General features: G+C 37.9%; 1 protein-coding gene across 1 annotated transcript in view; it reads left to right on the top strand.

Moving 5' to 3' along the window:
• The window catches only part of FCHO2 (FCH and mu domain containing endocytic adaptor 2), a 157,719-nt gene that overhangs the window by 124,086 nt on the left and 10,084 nt on the right, over positions 1-23,549 (top strand). Inside the window, exons 14-22 of the mRNA XM_090038124.1 lie at positions 836-860; positions 2,677-2,719; positions 3,421-3,515; positions 9,287-9,802; positions 11,339-11,442; positions 14,163-14,292; positions 19,174-19,285; positions 19,737-19,892; positions 22,722-22,854. Of these exons, the coding sequence (XP_089894250.1) occupies positions 836-860; positions 2,677-2,719; positions 3,421-3,515; positions 9,287-9,802; positions 11,339-11,442; positions 14,163-14,292; positions 19,174-19,285; positions 19,737-19,892; positions 22,722-22,854 (1,314 nt within the window). The remainder of the gene's footprint in view (positions 1-835; positions 861-2,676; positions 2,720-3,420; positions 3,516-9,286; positions 9,803-11,338; positions 11,443-14,162; positions 14,293-19,173; positions 19,286-19,736; positions 19,893-22,721; positions 22,855-23,549) is intronic.

The raw sequence follows: 23,549 nt of genomic DNA, 5'->3' as shown, positions 1-23,549 counted from the left end.
TTAACTAAAAACTAATTTTATTTTGGGGAGGAAGTGTGTTCTTGTGGTTGAACCATGGGCTGAATCTAGTGGCATGGTTTCCATTCCTCGGTGTTAAAAAAAACTGCTATATAATGTTATAATTTTTAAGTTTTTGATTTACGTATCCTATAAAATGGATATAACTATATTTACTGAAGTCTCAGTTGTGAGGCTTTATATTAATCATCCTAAAGCACTTAAAAGAAGACAGTATAAACTGTGAAGAAGTGTTGTTATATTTTGATTCTTTTATCAGTAGGTGTGACAAATACAATGACATTGTATGTTTAAAAAGTTATTCTTCTGATTTCAGTGTTGCTTTATTGTCTGGTTTTCTAAATCTAAGTTTTTATTTTTGTCTTGCTGATTTAATACCTCCTTCTCTGTGATAACTGATGGTATTTGAGAACTGTTCTCATTTCACCTAGCTAAATTGTAAGTTTTTTCCACTCCTTGGAGTCCCACAAATCCTTCAGTATTAAGTTTCCAAGAGCAGATTCAAACACCTAGTTTTCTAATCTGTTTCTCCCTTAGCTGACATGTTGCCATGTCTTCACACTCTTCATTTCCCTACTCCAATTCCTACCTTCAAACTCCCAATAGCTTTTACTATTTCCCTCTTCCTTTGCTCCATTTTACTTGCTCCTATAGGGCTGTCCCTAAGCTCATGCTCCAGCCTTCATTTTCCCTGCATTGAAAACAAAATAATGAAAGTAATGTATACCTCCTAAATGTATAGCAGTTCAACACTTCAGTATTTCAGTAAGTTGTTGATAGGAATGTTTATTTCTGTTATTTTTTATTTATATTTTAGGCACAAATGAACCGGAATTCATCTAGTAAGTGTTAATTTTTAGCTGTTAAGGTATTCTTGATATTTTTCCTTTCAAATTCACTGTATTTGTCATAAAATTGAATCTTATGATTATGGAGAAGAAAAAGTGTCAAATTTCTATTTTTTGTGTTCTTATTGTTATGAAAAGAATGTTTATTGCTAGCTCTAGTGCCCAAGAATAATAAAAATTGAATTATCATAGACCATGTACAGGCATTCTGTTGCTATCAGGAGAACCTCTGCCCTCTGAATAGAAACAAGTGTACAAGCATTCATTAAATTTCTCCTGGGGAAAACTTGCGCGTTCCTGGAGAAAGATGCTCCTGGTACTTGTACATTTCCTTCAGTCTGGTCCAGAGGGGACTGGAGCAGTCACTGAAGCTCTTGGCCACTCCCTAGACCAGAGATTCCCTTAGGGAGATCTCTGTCTGGAGTGTAGACAGGTGGTTTGATGGCTAATCCAGTCCCCTGCCAGACTGGTCCAAAGGGGAAGTGGAGTAGCTATTCCTTGCTTGACTGGTCTGGGAAGGGACTAGAGCAGCCTCTGCTCCCCATGCCTTCCCCAGACTGGGATCACCTGGTCTGGGGAAGGCATAGTGAGCAGAAGATAGAGGGGGCAACTGTAGACTGAACACCTGCAATGCTCATTCTCCTAGAAGGATTGTGGATATTTCTCAGATGCTTCCACTGCTGGACATTTAATTTCTGTTCAAGGCCAGAATTAACCACTTAGCAGCCACAGTAAAAATCTGTGGGCAAAATTAAATTAACCTATTTACTACTATTTCAAAGCAGTGAATACACTTCACACAAAGAATTTATAACACCTAATTCCTCAACTGTTTCCAAAAGCTTCAGAAAATAGATGGATTTTGTAGGGTCCCCCAACAATCTGCAGTCAGATATGGCTATTTGTGACCGATGATGAAAGTCAAGCCTCCACATCAAGCTTTCACTCCTTTCCTCCTGAAAACTTGTCTCGCCTACTGTGAGTTCTCACACCTCCTAAAACAGTATTCTTCCTCATTAAAAATCTTACACCCATTTTAAATGTCCATTTTAAAATCCATGGCAGTGAAGAGTCAAGCTAACTTCTTTGTAGTGCTCTCTCTCCCAGTCCCCTTCCAGAGGCCTTCCCCTACTTGCTTTGGGTCCGAATTGGACCAATGGGTAGGGGTGGGGTTATCTCAGTCCGTTTAGTGCAGGGTCACCAAAACAGTAACAGGTGTCATTCCCAGTCCTGTCTAAAATAGCTGTGCTATTTACTAAAGATATAAAAGGTGATTTACATGCATTTTGAGGAGCTGAACTCCTGAATCTTTACACACGCAAGTGACTTTGGTAATCTTAATTATTCAAAATATATATATGCGTTATGTTTATTTTATAATATATATTCATTATTGTATTTTCCAATACAACTCTCAAATAAAGCCAATATACAAAGTGGTCAGAAATAAATGTGACATGTTTCATGATGGAATTAATTTATAGTAGCCCTTTCATATTTTAATGCAGAGTAGAAGTTACTACAAGTCGGTGATTAGCATTTTAATCAGTAACGTTCTAGAGACTAAAAAATTGTTTGTTTTAAACTGTTAGAGTTCATACCTTAATTGTCTTTTCCTGTGAAATGAAGTGACCAGTAGCATTTCTTAAGTTACTGTTTTTCATTTACTCATCCTTCCCATTTCAGCAGTCTTGGATTAATTTTAATTACAGCTATTATCATTCCAGATTATTTTTATCATGAAGCTGAATGATTTTGTTAATCAGATTTCATAGCTTTTATTTGTCATAATAGTGTATTTTTTGCTTAGGTGAAGAATTAACAAAATCAAAGCTTTCTGCTCCATCTAATGAGTAAGTGCCATATTTAAAATTTAGGTTTTACATTAAATGCCATTTCAGCAGAGTTTGATTTTGTTTTTCCGTAGAATTCTTAAATCTATCATTTGACTTGGATGTCCAGTTTAGGCTGGATATCTAATGACTCCTAGGATTTAAGGAATAATTTCAGAATTTTTTATGAAAATTGGGGATTTTCTACTTTATTTAACTCTTGGTCTGGTCTTTTTTCTACCTCCTTTTCTTCATTTTTCTTGCTTCAATTGATATTTATAGATAAAAGAATATTAAATAGGTGTATAATAAAGTAATTTACATTAAAATGTTACTGTAACTTAAATACAGTGAAAATTGGTGAGCCCAAAGTGTGATCTGGTCTACACAGATTTGTACAGGAACATTACTAAATAATGAATGTGTTCTGTTGCAAGTCAAAACACAACATTTGTGTCATGAAATGAATATCCACCCCTGAACTTGCGTTGATATAACAAAAAGGATGAATTAATTACAGAAAGTTGTTTTGGTGTGTATTAATATGGAAAACGGGGGGTTTTTTTACCTATATTTATCCAACAGTATTTTACTTGAAAATGTATTCATGTGTCTGAATGTCTTAATCCCCACTACAACTGCACTGTATAAGTGACTGGTAACTTGACTGTTACAAATATATATGCATTATGTTCATTTTCCAAAATGAATTATTACAATAGAAAGGGGACCAGTGACCTCCTAGCATGGGATCCAGTCTTTGGCAGTTCTCTTGAATCATCATCTTCAGCTTCATTGACAACTTCATCCTCATCAGGTAAAATGTCTCATAATAAAAATTATAGATTCTAAGTGTGTGTTAGAAACACTCTAGGATTTTCTTGGTTTGTTTTATTTTTTAACATTGGAAGAGCTTTACTTTTATTGGAGATACATTTGTAAAATCATACCTCCTTCATAGAGTGGTGTAAGTTGTATACATGAGTAAAAATATGTTAGCTGATGGTTTATTAAAAGGGATGGGGGGTTGTTCTTACTGCACTGAGTAGATTAAACTGGAGCAGAATCTGCTGTTTGTACACTATCTAAACAAGTTGCACACTATTCTTCCTTCCCTCCCCTCTTAACCCTCCCCACCTCCCCCATGTATTTCTTAATCCACCTACTGCTACTGTATTCTGTAAGTGTTGCTTTTTTCCTGGGCTATTGTCTTTGTGATATGGGAGGGGCTTTTTCTCCCCTATGGGAAAGAGAAAGAGGAAAGGATATTTCTTTTAGGTCAGTATTCCTGTTACAGAACAATTAAAGGTGACTCCAGATTTTTTTTTAATGCTTGTGCCTTCTGACTTTCTTCTCCACTGAATCTTGCACATGAAAGAACATAAGGGAGCATGCTTAAGCAGGGGCATTTTGCTTTAATTGGTTTTAATATTCAGCAATGTCACTAGCAGCAATACAGTGTTACCACAGACTCTTTAGCTGCAGGCACTCTTTTTAAAATGAAACCTATTCTCTTACCCTCCTCCTTCATAAACATGTTTTGATTTTAAAATAATAGAGTATTTTCCCCTATTTTCAAGTTCCCAATGAAAAACAGTGAAAAATCATTTCAGGAAGTACATGATTGGGTTCTCTATCTCCCTACATGTGACTTTGTCAGGAGAAGCTTTGTATCTTTAATGTTATTATAATGTGAATAGTTTAATACAGAGTTTGGCAACCTTTTTGCCAACATAGACCACTGCTTACAACCCTGCCCCTGCCCCTGCCCCTGCCATGAGCCACAGCCCTGCACCCCCTGGCAAGTAGCAAATGCTGGAAGAAGAATAGATAGAAAAAGGCAGGTGCAAGGACCCTCAGGATTCCTCCCCTGCTGGAGTTGCTGTGACCAGAGCGTGCTGTCATGGGCTGCATCCAGTCTATTCATGGATTGTAGTTTACCAACCCCTGATATGATAGATTGTCAATTACACATTTATTGCATTCTTTGTTAACGTAATAATGTGATTTTTTTAGATAAATTTTTGCTTGTAATTGTTAACAGATTAGATTTGTTAACAGGAATGTAGACATCCCAATGATACCCTGATGTGCTTCACTGGGTCTTTACAATACAGGTCTGATGAAAGAGAACTTATAAACTATTGTTTTTACAGTTTTAAAACACTTTACAGCCAAGAGCTAAGATAGTTTGTCAGCAGCTTAATGGAACTAAACATTTTCTTTTTTTTAAAACAGTCATTTTTGTTCAGAGTTTACAAAAAGCTCCTTTCTGCATTGAACTGCTAATCTTCTTGGGGAATATTTTGACCTAATCAATTCATTTCATGGAATGCTAAGAAATGACAAGGTTAAGCGAACATTTCAAAATCTTATCTCTACTTATTTCTGTAAATGGTTAATCACATTTTAATTATGGAGCTAGATTATTTATGTTGCAATAAATTAATGAGGTACTTAACTGTAATAGGTAATGGTTTAAACATTATCAAATATGAGTAAAAAGCTAACTTAAAAGTTTATTTTTTAAGAATTTTTATTCATTTAGAAGCAGACAATACAAAATTTGGATAGCAAAGTTTGATGTGATTTCCAGAAACTTAGGTTGACTGTCTGTTGTAGGTAGTTTGCTCAAGATGCTCATTTTCAGAAGGTATTTCAGAAGCAACCCTGTTGCATGCAAATTTATTTGTAATTCATATGTGATCTCTTGATATTTTCTTTAGCACAATCTGTTCCTATATATATAAATAAAAGCTTTCTTCCCCTTGTATCCCATCTAAAGACTATAATACAGCAAATACTGCCAGTAACTCGGGTAAAAATGATAACTTCTTATTCAATAAGAAAAATACCTTGTAGCACATAAGAAAAAGAAGTTCCTAAGGAGCTAATCCAAGCCCTTTGAAGTACATGAGAGAACTCACATTGACTCTTTGTAGGCTTTGTATTAAGCCCTGAAAAATATTATTTTACACTATTTGCTATAATAGTGGCTTAGACTTCTATAAAATAAGTACTTGTCAGTCAGTCTTTTAGAAATGAACTGCTATCCGTTGCTTGAGTGTATGTCTGCAGAGCACAATGCAGTGCTGTGTCAAAGATGCTCAGGATAACACTAAGCAAGCTCATTTGGTTATTGGAAGCATTATAGCTACATTAGCATTGCACTTTGCCCAAGCTTCTTAGTAGGGTTCATTAGTTCAAGCAGAGCCATATGCTGACATAGCCTTACTGCTTCTAGTACTCAAGCTAGCATGTTTAGAGCTATTCCAGGTACGTCTGCATAGCTTTGCATGGTATTATATAAATAGATATACCCCATATTTCACTGAAGATTACTGATATATATTGCTTTGAGAGTGTGCATCACTTTTGAAAGAACATCTGTAGTTAGGCACTGTAGATAGGATTTTTCAAAAACACTCAGCTTTGATATGACTCTACTTCCTTCAAATCAGCATGAATCTTAGTTTAATTTCAATACAAGCCGAGTAAAGCCAATGTTAAAAGCTTTTAAAAATTTCACCCCAAAATTTCTACTAATAAAAGTTATCTATATAGATTATAGGCTTGGCAAGGTTCATTTTTTTTTAAATTCATAAATGTTTATAAGTGTCAATTTCACCTCATACTCTCAGACCAACAAAACACTATTTCCATCATTAATAATCAAAACAGGGGATGTAAGAAAAATTATGGCTGATGGAGTACATGATGACAGGGGGGAGCAGTCCTACAGAACTACTGACTGTATCTTGGACTGCAACTCCCAGAAAACCCAGGGTACTGGAAATAAAGGAAGATCAAGTGACACAGTAGATGAGGGAGCTATGGCGGACTGGAGTCAAGGCTGATGGCAGCTCTGCTGCTTAGCTAATGGTAGTCCTACAGAAGTTACATTTGTCACAGTGGGTGGTTAAACTGCCTGATCTTGAAAATTTAAATCAATAAAAATCTAAATAAATGTTTAAAAATAAACATGGATAATTGTCACGGTTCTTTTTTTTTAAATCTAATTCTCCTAAGCCTAATTATGAATATTCTGTGTGTATGTGCAGGCACTCATGCACGCATACATACGTCCATGGAGTGTTGATTGCTTATTTTTCTTATCATTTGAGAAAGGCAGAGAGACATCTCAAGGTCTAGAAAGTCACCGTATGGTGACTCTTTTCCTTTTTATCAAAACTTAAAACATTTCTTTTGGGCAATATTTTTCAGTTCAGTGTTAACTTAATTGAATGCGACTTAACTGCTAAAGCCTTTGAGCTAATGGTAATCAAAGCAGTTTAGAAGTAATCTTTGGTTATCCAGTAAATAACTTTACTGCATTGGAACTTGAAATTAACATAGCTATCTTAAGAAACGACAGAAATTTTGTCTAGTTATTTGTATTGTAAAACTGCTTCTTTTCTGTACTTCTTTCTCTTTTCTATTTCTTCCAAAGTTTATTTTAAAAGTCTGTAGTTTGCGTGTGTGTGTGTGTGTGTGTGTGTGTGTGTGTAAAAACAATGTGTAAAGTATTTATCAGGAAAAATAAGCCTTGTTAAGTCTGTATATATATCAGGGTTTGGAAAAATCCACCCAAACATGATGAATAAACAGTTTTCCTGGGAGCACTATAAACTCTACAGAATTTCATCTTAAAAGATGTCCCTTGTTATGGCTGCAATGAGAAATTGCCTAATATGAACTGAAGCCAGAGATGCTTTACCACCATTCTCTCAAATATGTGCCATGGGTCCCTACTTCCTGTACTGGAAGCAGGGTAGCCACATTCATGCTAATTAGCATCAATTCTGGGCTAGGCTGATTAGCCCTTCTATAATGTTGCATGAATGTGGCTACACTGTTTGGTTCAGGGTATAATGTATGCTAAGCTAACCTCAAACAATCAGTGAAGATGCCCCAGCAGTCTAGGGAGAAATGTCATCATGTGTGTTTGTTTTTGAGTGGGAAGTTTGGTGTCTAATGAGCTTTCTAAGCTATATGTCCAAGTGGGTGAGGATGACATTAAGGATATGAAAGTTGTTATGTGGAAGGATAAGGCCGGGGAAGTTCTTGATGAGGTAAGTTGATCGGAGGTAGGGTGAGAAATTTTGGAATGACATGAGAGAAGAAATTGCAGACAGAAAATATAGTAGAAGAAGTAATGAATTTGATGTAGGAAGTGAGAGAGCTGAATGAATGAAGAAGGAAAAAAAACAAATAAAATACCAAAGACCATTCAGTAGATGGTGATTAATTAGAGGAAAGAAGAAAATAAAATCTAAAGCAACTGACAAAAAAGGTATTATAAAGAGAAAGGTAGTGAACAACACCTTAAAAAAATATAATAAAAAATGACAAGGTTAACATAACCAGGCAGGAGGCAAGACAGGGTGGTACCATAGGGTGCCTATACAGGCAGTCGTCAACTTAACAACGTTTCGCACTTAAAACGTTTATAACTTGACACCCTGTTTCAACTTTTTGATGTCAGTTTTCACTTTACAATGCTTGATCTGATGCCATGCCATGCCAGCAAGCAGGTTCGCTGCACACTGATCTCCCTGGAGAACATCTGTCCAAACTGCCTTGGACACTTTCTTTAAGACAGTAGACAAGACTCCAGAAAAACCTGCACTCAAGACTCCTGAGAAAACTCCAGCCAAGAACCCTTCAAAAAATCCAAGCAAGAGCCTTTCAAAAAGTCCAGCAAAGTCACCTCAAAGAAGTCCTTCCAAAACATGATTGCTATTTACAATATAAATGCATTAATGTAGCTGTATTATTCATCTATAATTGATCGAGTACAAGATTCTGGGGTATTTATGGTAAAAATAGTATATCGGGCCTTGGTTCAGGAACCAATCCCCCATTTATAACATTGTTTCTTATGAGAAAATTCGTTCTGAGTTGCAATGTTTTGACTTAAGATGTGGTTTTCAGGAACCAATTGTGTCATAAATCTGAGGACTGCCTGTACGTGCAAATCGAAGCTGCTCCAAGGCTCTGTAGTTACAGTGCATCAGAGTAGACTCGGCTGGAGCATGGTAATCACCACGCTGAAAAGTGGCGGTAGAGGGGTCACTTTAACTAAAGCTCTCAGAGTCACTCTAATTAAATCACCTCCCCCAACACCTGGACCACGTGTATAAATGCCCTTAGAGATTAACTCATTCAGAGAGGCATAAGCTTTCATAGGTGACAGCCTACTTTGTCAGATGCTGTGATCGGACTTGCAGAGAGCTGGGGTACTAAAAAAAAAAAAAAATAGAGAGAATTTAAATACAAAATGTAGAGCAAGTGGGAGGAGGGGAGCACTAGTGAGCAAGGTGAAGGTGAGTTGGAAAGATCAAAAGAGATTTTTTTTAAAAGAAGTCAAGAATTTCCACTGAATAGCATAGAGGGTATAAAAGCTAGTCCAGGCATTATAATTAAATGAAGCACTCAAACATTATGGAATTGCTTTATTTCTTACATTGCAGGTGATGCATCTTTGGAAGTGTAGTAGAGCAGTTATTTCTCACGCGGGGAGATTTGTATTTGCATTTATATAATTTCATCATGCTCCTAGCTTTCAATTTTTCCCTTTTCCTTCAGCTACATTAAAAGAACAAAATAGGAACTCCTACTCATCATCATCATCTACCATTGATTTGCCTGGGTGTAGAATATCTGAATCTTTTCTTGGAAACCAGAAAAATTCTGGGTCTAGAAGCCCATCATCACCAGACTTTACCACTAGCACACTATGCAAATTTGATGTGATCACAGCACCATCAGGGAGCATACATAATATGTCTCTTTTTTCATGGTCTCAAAGTCAGTGGATTCCTTTTACTGATGAACTTCTTCATATTAAGCACACAAGTGCAGGCCAGAAGAAGCCTCAGAGATTGCATTTTAAACCTGACAGTATCTGCATTGCTTCTCCTTCTTTGCTTGGGAATTCTTCCAACAGCTGTGCCTCTGAGGATCAAAGTGACCTTTACAATAATTTTACATGCCATGAAAAATTATTCATTGAAGAAACTGGCAATATTGCTGAAATTTCTTCTACGTCATCAGTACCACTGGACTATAGTTTAGTCCCTGCTTGTGTTCATATATATAAGGGTATGGCAAGCATGCATTGTGTATTGCTGTTTCCTAATAACTGACTCCAGAAAGCAGACTCTAAGTTGCCTTCTCTTCCTCATTATTGCTCACCTGACATAAAATTAATTCATCTTCTCATCTAAAATATACTAAATCTTACGATCATTTTAGTACTGCATCTCCCAAATCAGTCAGGATATATAAATAAGTATTCAACCCTGGTGGAGTTGATTTTTCTTGATCGTGTATAACTTTGCTTTTTAAAAAACACTGAATAAAATATTTTGTGGGATGTCAGAAGCAGTAAGCAATCACATTTCAGGAAAAAGAAAATTTCAGAATTGTAAAAATTGTGTTTTAAATGTCTTTTGTATAATCATTTTAGGACAAAAAGCTTAAAATCTATATTCATCTTTTTTATATTTAATACAGCTAATTTTGAAAGGGGGCTGTGACACAAGCCAATACTTGCTAAAAAGGTTCCATCTTTTCATTGGGTACCTGTGACTGCAGCAATCTCTGAGCCTGATGTTATGCTTCTAGTAAGCATGACAGTGAATTTAAAGGACAGATGGGTAACTTTAGTCTCTCTTTTGTTTACTTTTGGCATTGGTGTTACTAATTTAGATGGGATTATCAAATATGTATGTCATTGACTCTTCTTTCATCCCAAGGCAGTGATAAACCCGCCACTGACTTGAAAAAGACTAACTGCTTTTGAAAACCCCACTTTGAATATAACTTCTGAGTGACACTTTTTCTGCTTCAAGCATTGCTTTATTTAAAAGGCTTTTGGGGGAGAGAATGGGATACACTGCAGTGCCTTTCCATCATGTAATTGTGCATAAAGGCTTTTTTGTTTTGGTTTTTAAGCACAGTTTGGATCCGGCATACTCACTGGATGACTTCTAATGGCTATTCTCAACTGCAGTTATACTCAAAAAAAAAAAAAAAAAAAAAAAAGTGGCTTGTAAAAATAGCATCTTCTTACTGAGGCTTTGTGCCACCCTGGCATGTATTCAAAATTCTAGGTGCTCATTTTGGAGGTGTTTTTTTTGTCCTGCTGAGTTGCATGCTTTCTTGCACAGCAATAGAATTATTTACTGAAGTCTAATAATTTATTTTCACTGTGCAAAACCCACTGAAATCAGTGGGGTTTTCAAATGGTCTAATTTGTAGATAATAGAACTGTAGAGCTGGCATCATGGGCTAAAAATGGCCTACGGTCTTATTACAGGGGAGAGATGCAAGAAGTAGAAGGCAGACTTCTACAGGGATGGAGGCTATATCTTTTTTATCCTCAAAACTGAGCATATTATACTTAGAATGATTAAGGAACAATAAGCATAGAAGCCTCATAATGCTGTTTTAGAATCACTTTTCAGAGTACCATGGAACTATAAGGCCTCGGTATTTTTTTTTTATTAATTATGAATTCCTGCAAAATATCATTTGATATTTACTAGAAACTTAACTCTTATGATTCCATTCAAATGAAATTACATTTATTTTCAGTGCATCAATTGTAATTTGCTTCAAATTATTTTCTTACAGCAAGACCAACAACTCCTCTTTCTGTAGGAACCATCGTACCACCTCCAAGGCCTGCTTCCAGACCAAAGCTGGCTACAGGGAAACTTAGTGGAATTAATGAAATAGTATGTATTGAATTTTAGTTTTTTGTTTAAATATATAATTTATTTCTCAATGTATCAGTCAACTGGAACTATATCATTTACAGGTTTCCCTTGCTTTATGCGGTTCTCTATGTGCGAATTCGCTCTTATGTGATCACCCTTTTTATACCAAAAATTCGTTATATGTGAGGTAAATTCACTCTTATGTGATCAGTGTGGTGGAAGCCTGCAGTCAACTGCTTTGTGCAGTGCATTGTGGGAGTGACGTGCACAAAAATATAGTCCCATGTGTGGATCTGTGCTCCTTGCTTATTGTCTGCAACACGTGTTTCTGTAGCTGCTGCCCCCATTATGGCTTTTAAGCATCCTGCTAGCTTATCCCCTACTCCTCTCTGCTGTTGTTGAGTACCAAAATTGTCTTGTAAAAGTGATAGAAATGGGTCTGGAGGTGAGTATAGTTGAGGTTTTGAAACGTATCCCTATTTGTTATGTTGTAAAGTGGGTTCCCTTTATGCGAATTCAAATTATATGCCATTTTCCAGGACCACATGTACAGCATAAAGCAAGGGAAACCTGTACTTAACCTATTATAGTTAAGTTAGACTTGGTGTGAAAGGGAAGCTGTCTTATGATGTCACAGTGTAGGAGATATCAAATGGATAGTTGCTGGTTTTGTCCTTGAGACAGACAGAGGTTAGAGTAGATTTGTATTACTGCTTTGTCCTTGTGTCGTATGGAAAAAGAAACAGAAAGATGAATTGCCCTTACACATTGTCCAACATCATGCTTCTACTCTTCAGCTGTTTTTTTTATGGCTCCCATCTATAAATAAGTCATGAGACAAATACCATATTTATTCAAATACAAGACAAATATAAGATAGGGGATGTTCCCCTATCTTATATTTGCATACAAGGAAACCTCACTAACTACATTGCTTATCATTAAACTCCTGCCAAAAGCAGGATGTGCTTATGATGGAAACCAACTATAAAGCTGATTAAATGCAACCAACACTGAGCATAACTGTAAAACCACAAAGATAAGCTGCATTTACCTATCTGAATAAGATATATGGTAATGCCTATTGAGAACAGTCTCCTTCAGCATTCTTTATAGTCGTGGTGAGCCACTACATTATTTACATTTTTACTTCCTCTTCACTCCCACAGCTAAGCTGTGCCTTTCTTTCTCATTTTAAATCATTCTTGTTTCTTCACCAGCCTTAAATGTCTGACAAACATCACCAAACAGGGCCCCAAACAGTTCACCCAGAATCCTCTTGTCCCCTCTCTCGGGCTGTCTAATATGTCTAGTGTGGTCCCACCCCCCATGAGGCGAAGCTGGACCAGGTTGTCCTGAGTCTCAACGGCATATCAATTTTTTGAGGATTCCAAGGTTCATGATGAACGCCTGGTTCTACTCATGAGTGAGGGTTAATTAGCACATGAATTCTTTGTAGGCGGGGTTCTGGAGAGCGTACACATACTGAGCAATGCTGAGCTGTGAGGTCACCATGGCTGGAAATGCTGTTGACTCTGCTGGGGCGTAGCCCAGTGAACTACATAATAAATGTATGAGTCTTTTGGCTTTGAACTAATATCATGCATGGTATATATACATGGGTACAAAAGTGCTGCTTAAAAGTGTGTATATGGCGTACTTGTGCTAAAACTTACAGCAGCTTCAAACAAAGGTAAAATGCATCAGTTTTCAATTAACTAAGTCTATGGGTACTATATACAAAATGCTACAGGTATGTTTATTTCAAAGTCACTGTTTCATATTTGCCCCCCACTTCCATGTGCTCCAGGAGAGCATGGTCTGACAGTAAGAAGAGGGGAAGGGGCCAAAGGAGGAAGAAGTTGTGGGGCATTTTTCCCCATGCTGATTGTGGCATAAACCCCTATCGTATATTTGAGTAAACATGGTATTTAGTAATACAATTTTTTACGTAATCTGAATAGAGATTTTGGAAAGTTCAAAGATGCTCTTTGTTAGCTACTCCTCAGGTTAGGTCAAAAGATTCCAGAGTTTTTTATCACTGAATGGAGAAACTGATACAGACATTTAAACAAGTTTTTTCTCCCTTGTTTGTATTACTAATAATGTAGCTGAGTATTATTGAGATTTAATCCAATCCTTCCTTATTCAGCAGTCAAGAGTATATAACCACCCTTACATAGCATCAGTTAGTTTGCATCAGGTGTGCAAGTCAGTATACAAGGAATGTTGTACTATCTTAAATTCAGCCTTCCTTAGTTCACTTCAGCATCTTCATATAAAGCAACAAATGACTTTCTGAATGTGACCAACCTTCTGTTTCCTTTCTTTGTGGGCCTTAAAAGTAGCCAATCCTGGAAAGTATTCCTGTGCACAGGAACATTGGCTCAGATGGGAGAATCAAAGTTGGACTTCTGTGACACGTAGCTCAGCCTCATACAGGATTACTTCAGGCTGTACCATAACAAAGCAAAACCTCATGCTGACACATTAAAGATAGTATTAAGGAAAAATCTTGAATCATAAATCCTATTACACTGTGGAATTTCTTCCCAGGCAAAATGGTTAAAATTGTTTTTATAGAAAATTAGGGTGCATGAAGCACTAGATACGCAGAAAGGAATAATGATGCATTTGGTAGGGAATGAGTCAGATGAAGAGATCTTTTCTAAATTTGTTGTTCATCCATTTAGTATCCCATACAGCTCTGTAATGATAACGTTATACTTAATGTTAAGCCTAGGCCATTCAGTCCACCATTGACTTCTAACTCCAGTCCACCACCTACCGCCCCTTTGGCACGTGCCGAGAGTGTGTCCTCAATATCTTCGTCTGCTTCACTAAGCGCAGCAAATACACCCACTGTTGGTAAGTAACTTATTTTAGTTAAAGTGATGTCCTCGCAGCCCTTAGTATTTGTAACATTTTTCTTTTAGAAAAAATATAAACATCAATGCATCAGAGCTTAAATCAACCAGTCTATTATGAAACAACCTGGTTATTCCATATTAAGTTCGTCAGTTTTCTTGCAGCTTTCCTTGAATGATCTGGTTCACTGATCAGACCCCCCATGAGAACTACTGAGCTTAGTAGACCCTTAACAATGTAACAGATCCATCTGTGAACATTTTTAAAATTAAAATGCATGTTTAGTATGTACCATGTGTATTTATAACTCTACTTGATACTAAAATAGCTTTTGATTCAGTTGAGTTGGTCAAATGTAATTTTTTTAAATCATACGAAGAAACTGAGTTAAAAAAGGTTGTTTTTCCTTTAGCTACAGAATTATTTTAATGGAAATTGCTTTTAAGTGATTTATAATGATTTAAATATTCTCCTGGTTCATTTGCCACCCCATAATTACAACTTTCTGCAAAGAAAGGCAACAAGTACAATTGACTAGTGTCTGTCTTTTCTAAGTTGAATGAAGTCAGTGAATCAAATAGAAGCATAAATGGTGATAAGAAAATCAGGCTCTGATTTTGTCATCATTGCCAACTTAATGTTTCCCTAACCGAAAGGGATATTCCAAGTATCCCAAGTGATATTTTTTACTTAGGATACACTTTAAAGTTCAGTATTCTAAATTAAACCTAAATACAACAAACATTGTTCTGTGGGAGTTTGTAGAAGTAGTTGTACCTAATTACTGTATTTACTCAATTCCAAGATGAGGTTTTTGACCTCCAGTTGGCATGGGGAAAAAACCCCCTCATCTTATCACATATAAGGAAATCTCACTAAATACATTGTCTACCATTAAACTGTTGCCAAAAGCCACTTATGCTCAGTAATGGAAACCAACTGTGAAGTTGATTAAATTCAGCCAAAACTGGGCATGACTATAAAACCACATGGCCTACATTAGGCAAACATGCTGATGTAACCTACTACAAGGATAGGTCAGTGCAGCCCATCTTATGTATATCTTATATAATGATAGTGCCTATTAAAGGCACTCCCTTTCACCGCTGACTCTTTTTTTTCAAGTCAAACCATGAAATTGCATACCTAGAATCTCTGTTAGCTCCTATCTCAGCCTAATACAGATGATTTAGTCAGGCCCTGCCCTCCATGAGGTGAAACCATACCGGTTTCCCCTGGGCCACATCTGCACATAAATTTTTGGAGCATCCCAGGACTTGTGACAAGAACACCTGGTTCTAGGCATGAGTGGGGGCTAATTAGCACATAAATCCTTTGTGAGTGGTATCTGGAATATACACACACTGAGCAGTGCTGAGCTGTGGGGTCACCACTGAGGGCGGAACCAAATAATCATATGTACCAAGCTGAGAGAGAACATGACAGAGGGATTCTGGGTCTGCAGTATTATGGCTCACCATGACTTGAAATGCTGTTGACTCTAGTGGAGCCCAGCCAACTGAACTACGTGGTAACTTACGAGTCTTTGACTTTGGACTGTACTTTTATGGCAGAGGAGAGACCGTGATCAAGCAGGTGTTTTTCCAGGCTGAGTCCTGTCCATTATTGTGGGCAGACTGATCCTTGAAAGATTCCTCTGTGCAGGAGACTTGACTGCAGAATTTTGTGGTAATGGGGGACTGTGTTTGTACTTTCCTCTTGGCTTCCTCCTTAGTTTTTTTGGCTAGGAACAAATGAGACTAGGGGGCATCTGGACCCTAGGGTCTTCAGGCCCAGGGCTTCCGCATTGCTTGAAATGATTTGTTTTCTTGCAGTTCTTTAATTTATATGTAATGGAGGATGAAACAATATTGCAAGAAAACAAAACATTTCAAGCAATAATGAAAGTGTTAACTTGAATTTTAAAGTATTTAAGCAGAATATGTAACAATAAAAATCAATTAAAATGCAGTAACTTGTAAAAGATAAACAAAATAAATGTAAATATGCCTAATAACTTTTCAGTTTTGACATAATTTCAATCAGCAACTACATAGTAGGTTTAAAGCAAAACTGCGAGTTGTGTGTTGTACCAATATATTTTAAACTAATACAACCGTTTGTTTTTTGGTGGGGGTTTAAATTTTAAACTGAAGACCACTGGACTTATCTTCCCAATTGTGGCTCAGCCCTTTGCTATTTTTTTATCTTGAACTTTTAAACTGATAGAACTTACAAAGCAGGTACTTTGACAGCATTTCTTTGTGTATATGTGAACTGCAAATAAGAACTCAGAAGTATCTGAATACTCAAAAAATCATGCTGTTACTTTTACAACCTGCTATTATTTGTTACCCTTCCACAAAACAATTTAGCCAAAATTAAAACTACCTCCATTGTTGCCCCTAATTGGAACTGAGCCCTTTTTCAGGTTTAGATTCAATAAGTCTTTCCTTCCTAGCTATCTCTGTCTCATAATTAATGCATTCTTTTATTTATATCTGATCTCTCCCTCCTTGTGTTGAACTTTTTGAGAGGGAATATTAATAATTTTAACCTCAGATAAGACCTCCAGGGTAGGAGTACCCATGTGACCTTAATTAACCTTTCTGAGGCCTCTCTCCTCCTATAATGCTATTCTGAGACTTCTGCTTTTCTGTTTCCTTAACCTAAAACATATAGGACCTAAATGTGAGAAATAATGTTGCCATGTATTGACAACTGTCAATCCTCTGGCGCACACGTAAGAAGTCTAGTCAGATACCTGATTAATCCATTTGTGGCTGACAATTGCAATTTGAGAATGACACAGCATGTCGTAAGTTTCACAGATCCATATGTTGTCTGAGTTGGAGTCCAAGATTACAACACACTGCTTTCTTCTTTCTCGCCTTGCTTCTATCCTTTGGATCAAAGCTGCTTCATGCTGAACTGCACCCAGTGCCAGATGTTCCCTTCAGCCTGGGATTCTCCTCACTCCTTCCAGCTTTCTTCAGAACAATAAAAAGGCCTTATCTGTTGACAGTGCTGAAAGTGTTCATCAGATCGATGAAGGCTATGTACAGTGGTATTGTTTTTCTCTATAGTTCTCTTGCAGTTGCTTGACTGAAAATACCACATCAATGATGAAGTGTCCTAAAGGAAAACCTCATCGACTTTCAGGATAGATTCGTTCACCTAGAGTTTGCCACTTGGGGAACATGATGCGAGTGACAATTTTTCCAACGATGTTCAACCTTTGTAGTTGTCAGTGCTTTTATCCCCTTTGTTTTTGTATAATTGTACAAACTAAACTTCTTTGAAATCTATTTTCAAGAAGGGTCCTTGACATCAAAAATAGACTGAGCCTCTGAAACATGAGTAGGTGCCCTGAGATATAAGTTCCTGAACCTCTTCCCAATGTACAATAGTGAGGCTGTCTTGTGGGCTAGCTCCTCAGAGCAGAATAATGCCCCTCCCCCTCAGCAAGTTTCTTTTTCAATGCATCTTGATTTTAATATATGCTTGGCATGTATTCAGAATCCATCCTAATACTCCCACATATACTGAAATTCAATACCCCATGTGCATGTGCAACTCATTTCTTCCCGAGCATACTAAAACTATTTACTCCATCTCTGCAACTGATTCCCTCAGTGAGGAAGATTCATTTATTGTAAAAGGCTCCGTCTCCTTTGTGATGAATATGCCTTATATGAGAGACAAAGGAGGCTTAATGATTACAGAAGAGGAGAACAGTAAAACATTTTCTGCTGTACTCTTGCCCTAGTAACAAAGGGTAAAGCTGAGGATGTGGATGCACATACATTTGGAGCAGTTTCAGAAGGGGAACATTTGAAAACAGCAACAGCTTTTACTTTCTAACTGGATATAGTGGCTGAGAATACAAAGGTAACAACAACACTCCGACTTCACTGCTTCATCCGGTGTTAAAGTTGGAGCAGTTTAACTATATTTTCCCTTTTTGAAAAGGCTCCAAATGTATTTTGTCCACACTCTTAAAGTATTATGGATGTTACTCTTTCAGTAATTGGATACTTATTTTCCTGTGATAAAGGTGTAAGCGCCCTTCAATCCCTGGCCATCATGTGAATGGCCAAAATTGTGTCACTTGGCCAAGCCAGCATACTTAACTCTACGAGGTCCAAGTTGATTGGGGGAAGGGGAGTGGAGTATGGTGCATATAAATGCTTTGCACAAGCTTGAAGCTGGCTGAAGACCTTGCTAAATATTTTCTATATAAAATTAATTACTTTCTTGTGAAGCATTGCATATTCCTTTGTCACTCTGAGACATACCTAGATTCCTTGCCAGATAGACATGAAAATCTCAGCATAAAGATTTCTCTGATAGTCACAAGTGAAAAGTGGTTTAATGCTTGATACTGGCGGAGAATTGGTTAAAGTTGTTCAATTCTTAATTTGTGTAAAAAAGACTGCTTGCAAAATTTATACACACTAGAACTGGATTCAGAGAAGGCCATGGCAGCCCTTTTATCAGACATTTTGTTCATATTGTAAGCATATTGTAAGTTTGTTTTATATGTACAGCCTTATGTCAGATTTCCTTTGTGATCTGTTGACTTCAGTTGCATCACTGGCCCTTTTAGCGCAATGTTCCCATTTATCTTGTATTGTGCAATACATACTACCTGTTGTCTGTCCACGTAAGTGTCATACTGACATGTTCTCAGGCTGCTGACTTGTTGTTTAATGCTTTAATTGTAGTGTATTCTGACTTTAAATGTTTTTCCTCTATAGAGTGAAAGAATAGACTTCACTGTGAAATTGGTGTTTGTCACCTGCTATGAAAATGACAGATGTAGCCAACCATTTTAAAACTCAGCTTGAAAATTAAGTCAATAAACTGTATGTATTCTAGGTGTTTCACGTGGTCCCAGCCCTGTCAGCCTTGGAAACCAGGACACCTTGCCTGTTGCAGTAGCCCTTACTGAATCTGTTAACGCCTACTTTAAAGGAGCAGATCCCACAAAGTTAGTTAACTGTTGTAAATGTAATGAGTTATATTAAGAAAGCAAATTGATTATTTTTATTTTTTCCCCTCTTCTTTCTTTCGGGAGGTGGTGGGGTGGTGGTAAACTTTTGAAAATAGGTTATATTTGTAGAAACGTACAAGTCATTGCCTGGGTACAGTTCAAGTAGGTTCTGTATGTAAATTCTCCCAAACAGCTCTAAGCACCTTGTTCTCTGTGGTGGCAAGCATAACTGTGCAGTAAGACTTCTGTATGTTTAGTCCATCAAAACCTCATCCAATTTTAAAATTGTGTTCCAAGAGGTAAAAGGAAGTAATGCATGAAGTCATGGTGTCTCCTTACCCTCATTTTAAATTAATTTGTATTTTAGCCTTTTTGATTTAAAATTCAGAAATGTGATCTAAGAAAAAAAAATACAAAAACATTGCTGTTCTCTCCTTTTTTGTTCTAGATGTATTGTGAAGATCACTGGTGATATGACTGTGTCATTCCCAAGTGGGATTATTAAAGTATTCACTAGCAACCCATCTCCAGCTGTACTCTGCTTCAGGGTAAAAAACACAAGCAAACTAGAACATATTCAACCAAATGCACAACTTGTATACAGGTTTTGTATTTTTTTTTTATCTAATAGTAATCGTGATGATAAAATGTGAAACGTTGCATTCCTTTTTAAAATTCTTTATTGCCCTGTTCGTCTGTTTCAGGGGTAAGAAATTATTTGGACCCAAGGGCCCCACAGGCTGTTTTGGTGAGCTGTCATGGGCCAGATCAGCACCCTTTCTCCCAAACCCTCCCAGTACATGTGCATGCAGAACAATGCATCAGAACTCCCTATGTGGGATGGGGCCCCAGACAACAGCATTCAGGAGCAGGGCAGGCAGGTGAAGCCAGGATCCTGGCTTCATGCCCCCATGACGGGCATGGGTTCTGTAGCCAGGGTTGTGCAAGGAGTGGACCTCAGCTCTGCCTTGCATTATCACTGCCGCACAATCCTGGCTCCAAACCTGAATGCAGCTCCCTGCCTGCCCATGCACCCTGCCCACATAGTTGCCTGGAGCTGCATATGGGGCCAGGCCAAGATATTGGAGTCATGGCAGTGGGCTGAGGCAGAGCTGGAAGCAACTGCTGGGTCTTGCCGGGGGCCCACAGCGTCCACAAGGAGGAGAAGAGGCCTGTGAGCAATATGGAGGAGGCTCGGGAGGCCGAGGTGGACAGGCAGGGGCAAGGGACAGCCACATTTCACCACTGAGCCTGCCAAGTGGGGGAAGACTTAACCTCCCTACCCCTTCCCCTTGCCCATCCCCTCCCGCAGCCTGCAGGTCAGGGAGGGAGGAGGTGGGCCCTGAGGCTACCAGGCACTGGGAAGCAGCGGCCAGGGCTAGGGGAAGCAGGAGGTGCTGAGGCAGTCCGGTCCTATGTCAGCCCACATCTCAGCCTGGGATGTTGATGCAGGATGCCTGCTGGCTCAGTGTGGAGTGCAGTGGCATGGAGCAGAACAGTGTGGGGACAATGGCAGAGGCAGTAGTCACAATGAGGGCACTGCATCCTAGGCCAGCCCCAGATGCAGCTCCCTGCCCAGCTGTGTGCCTTGCCCATGTGGTTCCTAGCCAGTTTCCATGGAAACCAGCCCCTACAGCACCCTCACTGCTGTGTCCCTCGTGCCACTCGGCTCCACACTGCTATGCCCCATACCAAGCTGGTATGCCCCTGACCTCACTGTCAGCAGTGTAGAGATTATACTCAGTGGAAATTGTATATTGGGAATATAATAACTAAATGCAAAAGCTGGCTTAAGAATATAGTTGTATGAACTTTTGGATGTTTCTTTACACAGATTTTATAGTTTAATGTTTTTATAAGGACTTTGAAAAATTAAAAGTAGTATTTTCTATATGCATTGTATGAACAGCATACCTGGTTATAAGTGCCATCAATAACATTTAAAAGTAAAAAAAATAAACAGTTTTGCTCTTGTAGAGCATATTGTGGGAGCTATCTGTTTTACCCAACTTTTGTGGACAGGAAAGAGTTTGGTTGGGAGGTGGCAAGTTGAGGTTGCTGGTTTAGTTTGCTTGTTTAAGTTGCAACAAAGGCATCTATACTAATAGAGGTCCATTTTTGTATATTTTATTGTCCGTCACTATCTCTTCTAGCATGTCTGAGATTTTGCATCAGAAGTATTACCATTGAATTTATTTTTGCATTCTATGTACCAGATACTACCACTTGGGTATCACAAGTATACGTATGGGTGTTGCAGATGAGTTCTGCACCTTGCTATGGTGGTGACAAACATTTGCCATACCCTAAGAGCTTTGTGAGGCATCCAGTCTCCCCCATTGTGCTGTTCCTTTTAAAGACTATAGTATGGTTCCCACAGCTTGGCTGGACAGTTTGTGTTAGGGCCAGAGGAAAGCTAAGTCAAGACTTTTTTCTCAGAAGGTCTTCCCAAAAGGCACAACTTTGCATCCCTGTGTGTAGGTGCTGTGGTTGCAGATATGTTTTATGTAGGCCAGGGAAGGGAATGAAGGTTTTTGCTGCCTCCCCACACTATGCAGTAGCAGGAAATACAGGCTACAACATAGTTCTTTGAGATTTTACAAAGACTATAGTTTTGTTGTTCTTAAAGCTATGAAAGGCACTTGCTAATGCCAAGTCCAGTAAAACTTTTGAAAGTTAAAATAAACTGGTCTTGAAGAAAATATTCCTGAGAAGGAAAACCATTTCTTTTGTGCTCCAGTAATTCAAAACTTGAAGCATTTGTGCACGTACCTATCTTACATACATGTTCCAGGACAAAAGTTGTGTTTCAATGGAATTATGTTTGAGAGTATACATCTTTAAAAGCAAAAACATTTACAGTACTGTGATTATCTGAAAAAAAAAAAAAGTTTTATAAACCCAGAAAGTTTAGAGTAGAAAGTTATACCTTAAAGGTTGCATTTAAAAGAAATCCAAGTATATTGAGATATGAAAAAATAGTTACAGCTTCCCAATGACCTTGACTCAGCCATGTAGCAATCCTATGTTGTAACAAAAGGTTTGTGATTAAAGCATTTTTGTGTTCATAAGTAAATTATTTTAGACATTTTAGCATAGCCCTTTTCTCCTCACGGTGTCACTATAGAGCAGGCTGTTTTATATTAAAAACAAATTCCATTGAAAGCAGAGTCCCAGCTGCAGCCTTAAATATGATGGTGCTGGCCCTCTACTGTAATCCAGAAGAGAGAACTTTCATCGACTACTACAAATACTTAGTTTGCCTACATATTTCAGAAGTGCAAGTATGTTTTATTTTGGAATATTAGCACTTATTCTTGTATTCAGAAGCCTGTTAAAAATAAAGAAGAGGGTCCAGTTTTAAATGAAGACATACAAAATAAGAAAATTTTAATTCTGTATTTCTGATTCCTGCCTTCATTTTTACATGTAGTGATCAATCACAAAGCGACTCCAGTACAAAAGATTTTTGGATGAACATGCAAGCTATAACTCTCTACCTCAAGAAGTTATCCGAGCAGAATCCATCTGCTTCCTATTATAATGTGGATGTTTTAAAATATCAGGTACATCTTTTTATTTTTTGGAGGATTTTTAGAAGAATTTTTGTTGATTTCAATTTTACAGACTGCCTGAGCTAGTTTTACTTGCTCATGTAAAGGTAGATCATCATGGTCTTTCTGAATGCATCAGAATGTATGCTTACTGTAGGGGTTGACCTGCTGAATGCGGGCCCATCGTATTTTCTCCCTCTTGTCTGGCGTAAGGACTTTGGTTTGCTTCTGCTTACTCCAAACTTAATACTTGCACAGGGTTCCATCATTGTTCCCTTTCCCCTCTGTGGGCCTTCACAACAAGGCCTTACAGAGAGCTTGATTGTATTTCTTTTGGTCTGAAACAAGATAATGTCGCATCTGATCAATTCCAAAATGTTAAGAATTGTTCTTAGCATCAGTAGGCAAACCCCTATGGATTCTAGTAAAAATGGGAAAAATCAAAAAGTCTGTCAGTGACACTTGGAGCCCTTGCCATCGACTCAGCAGCTTCAATCACTCCTGTAACACTTTTTAGATCCAGATTTTAATGCATCATAAAAAAACATTCCTATGTGGTCTCAGCTGTGCCCATCTTCCCAGTACAGTTCAATATCTTGAAAAAAATGATTCCGGGTGGGAAGAATACAGTGCAAAGACAGTCCCCAGCATGGGGAAGAATGGGTAGGATGAGAATAGGGGACCCTGATTTTGGAGGGTCTGTGGAC

Source organism: Crocodylus siamensis, chromosome 3 (genome assembly GCF_052110815.1).
Source record: "Crocodylus siamensis isolate JL-2025a chromosome 3, ASM5211081v1, whole genome shotgun sequence".
NCBI lineage: Eukaryota > Metazoa > Chordata > Crocodylia > Crocodylidae > Crocodylus > Crocodylus siamensis.
Note: the sequence above shows the minus strand (reverse complement) of the source record. Positions and strands in the feature narration are given on the sequence as shown.